Genomic DNA, 10,162 nt, shown 5'->3' with positions numbered 1-10,162 from the left:
ACATTAAACTGCTGATTAGATTCATTTTTTGTAGCAGTGATATTCCTTAATAGGTTTGTTAGTTCATTTTTATTTGAAGATTGAGATTGGTGGCAAAGGTAATGCTTCAAATTTCACAAAACAGGACACTGCATTGGCTTCTGTGACAGTTAAATATTTGTATGACAGTATACTACTTCTTTTGAATTGTGTTATTGAAAAATCTCTACTTGAAGGATTTCCCTTCTAATTCTTCCGTACACAATGAGAGCTAAATCTCACTCCCTGCTATTGCTCATAGCTCCCATTCTTCGTTTTCACATCCTTCAGTGCTTTATTTAAGAGTGGGCTGAAATGTTCCCAATTATATTAATTGTGGAGGAACCATATACCAAAGGCAAATTCCACTACGTCAGCAGGACATTTTAGACAACATTTACGTAAATCGAAAAATATGTATAATTTTTAACTGGTTTTATTTAGAGTTATTAGTTTTTTGTTTAATTTTCCTTTGCTCACATGATCTGTCTTGGCATTTCAGTCACACCATGTTGGGTTTTGTTGGCCGGCATGTCCCACAGCAGTTTTGCTCTTCAAAAAAGATGTAAAGATGTAATCCTGATTGTGTGCCTCTGGTAAGTAGACTTGTTACATTGGTGGAATAGTAGTAACCTGCATTTGTATGACCTTCAAAAACTTGGATTATTCGTATATGGGTGAATCAATGTGTGTGTATGTTTGTGAGAGGGTGAGCGTACGAGTAGGCCAAATGAAGGTCAGAAAGGAGCCCTGCTTAATTGACGTTGGTTCAACACATCCCCAAGAGTCATAGGCCACACAAAAGCAACTCAACTCACCACTCCAGGACATGGTCTGAGCATGCACACAAACAACAACACACCAAAAGGGGTGTCCCGCACTCTGGGCCCTTTCCCTTGGTACCTGCAGAGACCCACGTTCCGTCCCCATACCCTCGTCCCCCTCAGAACGACTGCGGGTGCGTTAGTAGGATCAAAACAGCACCTTACCACGCTCAACTCTTTCAAAAAAAGAAGATTTATAACAACCTTTAAGAAGGTATTTTCATTATTCCTGTGAGACATTTGAGCGTAAACAAGACTCCTATCAGAACCATTAAAACGTGACAACACAATAACTATAATAAGGTAACAAGAAAAGGTAAAAGAGTAAGACTGTATTATTGTCCAAAAGAGTGAGCAACTGCCTTTGGCTTACCAACTTACATGATGCAAGTGGAGTTTTACAAAGGAGCTTATTTTATTCTTTGCATGACCTAAAAAAATTATTTACTTTGCCTCTTCCAGTGGAAGGAAAAAGGAAAATAGGAACATTCAGAATTGTGCAAAAGTCTTGAGTCATCCCTTCTCTTTTTTTCAATAACACTGTGCGCACTAACATTTGCAAGTATTCTTGGTCAAAATTTCTGTCAGGCTTTTTAGAATACGTTTAGGTTTTTTCTCTATATATTTTGCTTTTACAGTTATATTCAAACCAGTAAATGACAATTTCTATAAAATGTTTTTTTTTACCAACTGAACATGAAGCTTAAGATTGATTGACTTCCATATACTGTTGTTCTACTGTACATATTTTTGAGTTCTGTCGGTTTCTCTAGAAATAATCTGCTACAAGGATTTCCATAGATCAGTAAAAAAATATGCCAAAGTCTGATTGATCATGACCACTTTAAAAGATTACAAGGAAACCTTTTTCTTGGAGCAAACAAGCAAGACTTTAATAACGGTATTCTTACAAAACAATTTCATCATTAGACAGAAATTGAAAATAAGAAGCAATCACTGAAAATATTTTTAGTCCAGTTTTTTATTTTTTTCCGTAGGCATCCAGTTTTCCATCTACTTTCTTCACGGTTACATGTATTTAAATTTATCTGTGTGCAAGTAAGAGAAAGGCCCTCAGTGGCAGGGGTGGCATTTGAAAGAGCACCCTGCTGGGATCAAGTGATTTATTACACACAGAGAGACTCACACACACTCATTCACTCCCTCTTGGTTGTTCAGGCGATGTGTCCATCTGTCAGTCTGTCAGTTTCATGTCATCTTTAGTAAATGGGGTTAACAGCCACTGCTGTGTTAAGAGAGGCACAGATAACAAGTGATCGTGCCAAGAAGAAAAACTAGGATCAAACTAAGAGAAGCAGAGAGATACTCACAGTACGGAATAGAGGAGCCATCATAGAAAGTGTAAAAAGTCTCAGATTTTAGGGACTCTGATTGAGGATAATAGTTTGCTGCCATGCTGAGCTGCTTTGCACCCAGCCGAGAGCGAGAGCAGAGGAAAAAAAAAATAGGGTCCAGCATTAGCTGAGAGAGAAAAGAGGGGTCATTTTTGAAATAACAGGAGGGTGAGGTAAAACAAAAAGGGTGTAGCAGGAAAGCGACGTAGCAGAGAGGAGGCAAGAAATTGATAAAGTGTTCGCAAGAATCACAAGAAACAGGGTTTTTAGTCTCACAGCTGTTATTTTCAACATATCCGCTGAAATCTGGTTTTTGAACACAGGTTACAGTCTTACAGAGATTAGTACTGTTATCTGGTTTCAAGACGTTATCTGGTTAAATTCTCGGCTATGCTGTCTGTCCGTCGCATGCTTTGATTTTTCTCCAGCCTACTGTAGTTGCATCCTTTCTGCCACTCTGAAAGACTGTTTAACTTCCTTGTGCAAAGAAGTGCCAAAATAATCACTCAGCCATTGTGTCAAGGAACTTTAGCGCGCTGTTAATTTACCATATGGCCCATATTGGAAAGAAAATTCTGCCATCTATTAACCCTAATATGTGTAATCAAATCATTCGTCTAGTAAAACCCCCACCCCCACCTCTCCATTACTGCCCTCCACCTGCTGAGCTCAGCGTGCTGCTGCTCTTGCTAATACTCAGCCAATTACTACTGCAGGTGCTCAGCCTAAAAATGGGTTGGCTCTATGTATATCTGTGGGAGGCTCGATTAAGGTGTTTTCACTGTGTGTGTTGATTTTTTCGAGCTGTGTTAAATGCAAATACTGCTGTCAAGCTCATTTAGGAAAGAACATAGACTAGCACACTCTCCTACTCTGGTGTCTCTTAAAAGTGTGTCCTCCTACACTTGATTTTAGAATCATTTTAACTTATTTCATCAGTATGCGTAAAGACTAAGAGTTGGTCAGCTGCTGGTCAGACTAATTGGACTGTCCTTTGTCCTTTTTTTTAAAAAAAAAAAAAAAAAGGAAAGGAAAAGGGGCTTCACTTTAAATGAAACCAGAGCTCAAAATTGACTTGCCGTAGTTCGACAACATGTTCATTTCTGTCAAAACTATAAAGTGGTTGTATAAAACTTAATTAACAGAAATAAAATTTTAATTTCTGTTTGTCATACTGCCATTTTTCTGGTAAACCTTACTAATTATACTGAACAGTAGTCATACATTACATCTACAACTAGTGCAACCTCTGAATGTTTAATTTTGTCTTGTTGGTGGTTTATTTTATTAATTTATTTATTGCATTAATTTCTCATGTTTTGGCTTAAAATTTTTATTAAGTATTATTTTATTACTTCTGTGTATGTTGAATTACTATTGTGCAGCAGCTGTTGATTGTCAGTCCATCCTAAAGTCAACAGAAACACATAATTATAGGAATGTGGAGCCACCATTTAAAACAACACGGAAGAAAATGCTAACTGATGCTTAGACTGGATTCTAACTAGTGATTCTTGCTGCCCTATTTAATGTCTAATAATTTATTTATATAAATATGTCTCCATAATATATATATATATATATATATATAGCTCCGAATCATTTTAAGAGACCACTTAAAATGATCAGTTTCTCTAATTTTACTTTTAATAGGTATAGGTTTGAGTAAAATGAACATTGTTCTTTTATTCTATGAACTACTAACAGCATGTCTCTGAAATTCCAAGCAAAAATGTAGTATTCATTTGCAGAAAATGAGAGATGGTCAAAATAACGAAAAAGATTAAGTCCTTTCAGACCTCAAATAATATAAAGGAAACAATTTCATGTTCATTTAGAAACAACAATATTAATATTTTAACTCTGGAAGAGATCAGAAATCAATATTTGGTGGAATAACCATGAGATTTACAATGGGGTTCAGTGCAATAGTCTCTTAAATTTTTTCAGAGCTGCATATATATATATATATATATATATATATATATATATATATATATATATATATATATATATATATATATATATAAATCTATAAATCCATTGTAAATCTCATGGTTATTCCACCAAATATTGATTTCTGATCTCTTCCAGAGTTAAAATATTAATATTGTTGTTTCTAAATGAACATGAAATTGTTTCCTTTATATTATTTGAGGTCTGAAAGGACTTATTCTTTTTTGTTATTTTGACCATCTCTCATTTTCTGCAAATGAATACTACATTTTTGCTTGGAATTTCAGAGACATGCTGTTAGTAGTTCATAGAATAAAAGAACAATGTTCATTTTACTCAAACCTATACCTATTAAAAGTAAAATTAGAGAAACTGATCATTTTAAGTGGTCTCTTAAAATGATTCGGAGCTATATATATATATATATATATATATATATATATATATATATATATAAAATCTTTCAAAGTGTTTCAAAGGCTGTAATCAATATCCAGATAGACAGATACATCTCTTGGTCATGGTGCCTTTGGAACAAAAGATAAAATCTAACAGAACAATGTCAGGCAGATACACTGTGGGTGAGATTCAGTCACAGACAGCTTTCCACTGTGACTTTAATTGGACTGGATTTAGCCATTTCTGCTACTTTTGCCTTTTGCCCCATTACCAGTTCAAATTAGGAAACTTTTCAAATCTTTGCTAGCCTGCTTGACATATTCATATGGGGGTCTTTCAGCTGAGGATGTTTTGCAGTTAAATACTTTTCAGACAGATACAGGGATTTGTTTCTTAGTTTCAGTTTCCACTGCAGCATGCATCCTTTGTCCTAACGTGGGCACATACTTTGTAATGGAAATGACGGTGACTTCCAACCACTGTTTGAAAAAGTCAAAACTTACACATAGCTAGAACTTACATATAGCAAGGCTGAACATAGATGTTAACTGTCATACAAATACACACAAATACAAAGCCAAGCCCATCTGAACACGAGACTCAACAGAAGAAAGCTGCGTAGCTATGTGCAAATTGTTGCACAGGCTACATAGCCTGTAAACACACACACACACTGCATACTTAAACACAGAGTTCCTGACGGGCCTTATTGTTTGTCCTTGACATTTTCATGTATTTGATGAAAGGCTTATATGAAAGGGCCATATGTTGACATCACAAATCTTCAAATATAGAGTGCCTTTCTTTGTTCCCCTCTCTCGTGCCTGACTCGAGGGACTTCTGTGCTCAGGGCTGGTCTGGTTGTTAATTAAGCACATGCCAGCCTGTTTGAAATGTGTGCGCACGTAAATATAAACAGAAATTGGCAGCCACAAAAAGCTGTAAAGAGGCTTTTCACATCCGACCTGTGTTTGTACTGCAAAGATGTAAGAGCGACACTAAAACAAAGCATTTTAATCCTGTGTAAGTGTTGGTAGATCTTGCATGTATGTTGCGGAGCTGCAAAAGACTTCATCTATGCTTTCGCTATGACTTCACTAACTGAAACCCTGGTTGCTGCTCAGGAAGCAAATGAAACTGATAAAGATGTGTACATTTATTTGTATTTGTCTATTCATCTGCAGAATATGATGATTCAGAAAGTAAATTACCCTTTTGGCCGTACGGCTTAGTGAATACATCTCTAAAACCTGAACGCACTGCCTTCATCGTTTTCTTGTTGCCATATTTGTGTGTTTTAACTGAGAATGATTTGTGCTGGACTGACTCAGTTGTCGACTTTTTCAATCTGGCAAATGTATTTCATTATTCAGTATAATAGAGGCAGTTGATTCAGTCCAACTTTCCATCCACATGCATTTTTATCCTAATAACTACAGGATGCTAAAATTTGGAAGGGAAAGAGCTCATTTTCACAATTTCCTTTTTTTTTTTTTTTTCTTCAGTGCACGTAAAGGCAGGAACATGTGAGGTAATTGCTGCCCACCGCTGCTGCAACAAGAACAAGATTGAGGAGAGATCTCAGACTGTCAAATGCTCCTGTTTCCCCGGCCAGGTTGCCGGCACCACTCGGGCGATGCCCTCCTGCGTTGATGGTAAGTTGTGCTGAACGGGTGAGATTTGTGCATATCCTAATGAATCTGCGAATTCTGTGTGCCTGACAAACACATGATTTGAGGAGCGCTGACGAAAAATACTATTTATGGTTTTTACAGTTTTTTTTCCCACTTTCTGGGTGTGACGATGGAGCAGAGCTGCCGTTTTGTTATTTCACTGCGCTGCACAGAGGCCGTGCTCGCAGTGTGACTCTGGGAGAAATACTGAACTAATGTATACAGTGCTGCCTGACATTTACCCTGCATTAGCAGCAGTCTATTTATGCATCCCATGTGTGCGTTGGCAGTAAAGCTACCGAGGAGTTAGTGCCACTTTAGTGTTGGGTATTGCTTCCTGGAACTTCAGCCGCCTAATTTATGTAACTGTGTTTTTGTTTTTCTTGTAACACAGCTCCCAGTCTTTATTAAACTTTTTTATTGTTCTTATTTGGCACAAGTAAAAGTTGAATCGAGTTAGGAAAATAGTTGTACATTAATACAAAGTGATACAAATCAGTTAAGTTTTCTCATTATTTTGCATAGGGGAAACATGTTCCCCCACCAATGCCTCACACTCAAAGCTCATATTTTAAATATAAATAGATTTATTCTCTGTTTAAGCAAAACTATTTTGCAAACAAACAAAAGAAAAATCAGCTTTATTTGTCGACCTTGTCCACACTCAAAAAGATTCAGATGAAATATATTGGGATTTCCAACCAGTGAAAAAATTCTGACCAGAGATCAGTAAAATACTACTTTTGCTTTGCAAATTCCCTCTGCAGCATCAACCAATCTGTTAATTTTACTGGGATTACGAATGAAGAACTCTTTCTGGCTAACTTGAGTCTTTAACTCTGTGACTGGAAAATACAATTTCACGTTTACCAAAAGTCAAGTCTGGATTGACTGTTCGAGGCTCGTTGGTGTGGTGGAACAGGAAGCTCACATTGAGAACAGAACCAAACTCAAAACGTCCAACAAAGAAGCAACATATCCAAGTCACCAACGCTTTCGACACGCTATGATAATTGCTTGTGTTGATAATTTTCTATTTTTTTTTTGTATATTTATTAAAAATATTTTTAGAGACTGTCATATATTTCCAACATAGTTTATGGTTGTTTGATCAGTAGCAAGAAGATATGGACTATTGTGACGTGTCTTCCTGTAGCCTGTAGTAAATATTTATAGAAGTTCCACATTTAACTTTTCAACATAAATATAAAATTAAAAAAAAGAAATCTTCTTTTTCATAAATAGCCAGGAATGTTGGTCCTATTTACCAACTCCAGAACTACAAACAAAACAAGAGGATACAAAGACTTTAGAATATAGGCTGCAGGGATTCACCAAAGTTTTCATACCAGAGCCAGGCAGAAAAAAAAAAAGAAAGAAAACACGGACAGTATCAGAAAAAGATACGGATAGTAACACGGACACTTAGACTGAAACAGTCAGGCATGGTTTCCTGGATGGCGATGCTAACTGGTTCTACTGGACCTATTGTCAGTCTGTCGACCTTATTAACCCTGCTTGGTTTGTGAGATCCAGCAGGAAACATTGTTGGTACTTGAAAATAAAATGCGTTTATTCCAGCCTCGGTTCTTTTCATACCGTCCCTCGAGTTTTTTGTTTCTTTTGCTGTCAAATATGTGTTCTCTGCATATGCATTTTCTGCAGTCATAGAAAATACAATTAAACTCCTCTGAGGAAATGTGAATTGATCAACTTTAATGAATAATTTGAACGTATGAGCTTTTCTTAGCAATACTCGATACTGCACACTAACATCTGATGTGATGCCTACGAATCATGTCCACAGCGTGCAGGTGTTTGTTTGTTTATTTGTTTTTTCTTCATTTTATTCAATTAAGCAAGCAAAACCAGAAAAACACAATGTGGAATGTTGTGAAGGTCGACTATGCAGCTCTAATCCGGCCAGGAAAAATGTTACGTCGGTGTTCAGTCTGATTGCAGTGTGGCACTCACCAGGTGGCCAGAGAGGAATAATCTTTCTTTGATAAGAAGCCTGTTGTAGAAGTTTTTGGTTCTTCTCTTCTCCCAAGACTCTCTTTGGTCTTGTGGCTCCTGTGGCTCCTCGCTGGAGTTGCTGAGATGAGTCTCCAAGGGCAGGCTGGCAAATATTACTGCTACATCTAAATGTCAGACTGCCTTGCATAATTGATAAATCACAATTTGCTCTTTACCAACACAAAAATAGCTTTACAATGACAGATCTAACATAAAAAGCAGTCATAAGTGCCAATAGCAGATTTTTTTTTAAATCGAATGTATCATAGTGCCTGAAATTTGAAATAATAAAAATAGATTTAAGTGAATCAGAGAGAGAGATTTGGGTGATTTCTGATCTGATTGATATTGTTCTACAGATGCCAATGTTTTAGAGATTGGTTGTATATTGTTTGAATGCTTAATGTAAATGTTTAAATATTTTAACATGTTTCAGTTCTAAATAGTTTTATCCGTAATATGATGTTTAATTTAAACCACGAGAAATGGTATTCCTATTAATCATACCTACAATGAGTAGTGGACATAATATCCTCCCTAAGGGCCGGAACCAAACTGATCTTAACAATCTGCCCTTTAAGTGTTTAAATAAAACAAAAATCAGAGATATAAACTTTAGAAATTATTTTCTATACTGAAAATTGGTATTTTTCCTATTGTAGCAGAATGATGTTAAAATGTAGACTGAAATAAAGCACTTTTTTTTTTTTTGCCACTGGCAGGTTAGTCCTGCAAAGTCAGCATTTTGTCACAAATGCAGGACGAGGCAGAACTTCTGTTATGTCAGGAGTGCACTCGTTTGTTGAAGGAGCATTTTTAAAGAAATGTTTCAGCCAAGCTAAAAAGCTTGTCACTGTTGAGGCAGCAGAAGAATAACATAAAATTTCTTACAAAGAAATTTCTTTGTAGCTTAACAACATTAATTGACAACAAGATATTGCTACATTGCTACCACATGACAGAAGAAAGCCTTTATGATGCAGGAGACCCGCATCCTGTAGACATGTTTGGATTCTTTTTTTAAACCTTTCTGACACCAACTTGTGACGACTTTCAAATGTTCAAAGCTCCACATCGAGAGAAATCAGTTGAGGCGGCATCTGCTTAGGATGAATCCTGGAATGTCCCACAAAGAGGAGGCGCTCCTGGATCTTCCAGGATCTGCTGGAGGGAATATGTTTCTCGGGTGGCCTGGGAATGACTTGGGATTCCCCCCTAAGGAGCTGCGGTGAAGAACATCACTCTGCTTAGGGTACCGACCCACGAACCGACCACCGCGGAAGATAATGGACGGATGGAAGTTCCGAAATTGTGGCATATAGTGCTGCTTATAAAACATCCATCTATCTGTCCATCCAAAACACATCTAGTAAATATTTTTTAAAGATGGCTAAAAACAAAGAGTGAGCTGCAGCTTAGTAAGATTTTTTTTTCCCCAACATGTATGAATGCTGATGTACTCTCAGAGAAGCACTTTCTTCACATCACCACTAATCCATTAGCTATGCCTACTTAACTCCGCTGAGGGTTGGAGGGGCCAGTCTCTGCTTCCAGACAGTAAACAACAAAGTAGATGCACCTTGGAAAACTTTCCAGTTGCACAAAACATCTAGGAAACACACTTCCTTCTTTAAAAATCACCAATAGATCTAATAATAGTAGTTAGGATTCCTAAAAGAGAATGACTTTGAAGAATGTACAAAAAATGTTTTTAAATGTGTAATTTATGTGATTAACAGGTAGCCACTTTGTAACTCCTGCATGTTTTTTTTACACTTTGAAGTTAATTACTGTATTTTCACAACACAGTTAACCTCAATAAAAAAACAGAAGGCACTTCAAGCTTCACCAGATACTTCCCATGATTTTAGTTGAGCTTTCATTGAGATAAAAGTGTTGTAGATAATGTTGTGATTCTCAG

The 10,162-nt window shown here is 36.7% G+C and overlaps 1 protein-coding gene across 1 annotated transcript in view; it reads left to right on the top strand.

Moving 5' to 3' along the window:
• Positions 1-10,162, top strand: part of LOC103467396 (chemokine-like protein TAFA-2) — a 90,621-nt gene that overhangs the window by 72,979 nt on the left and 7,480 nt on the right. Inside the window, exon 3 of the mRNA XM_008413737.3 lies at positions 6,058-6,207. Coding sequence (XP_008411959.1) covers positions 6,058-6,207 — 150 coding nt within the window. The remainder of the gene's footprint in view (positions 1-6,057; positions 6,208-10,162) is intronic.

This window comes from Poecilia reticulata, chromosome 7, assembly GCF_904066995.2.
Source record: "Poecilia reticulata chromosome 7, P_reticulata-male-v2, whole genome shotgun sequence".
NCBI lineage: Eukaryota > Metazoa > Chordata > Actinopteri > Cyprinodontiformes > Poeciliidae > Poecilia > Poecilia reticulata.
Note: the sequence above shows the minus strand (reverse complement) of the source record. Positions and strands in the feature narration are given on the sequence as shown.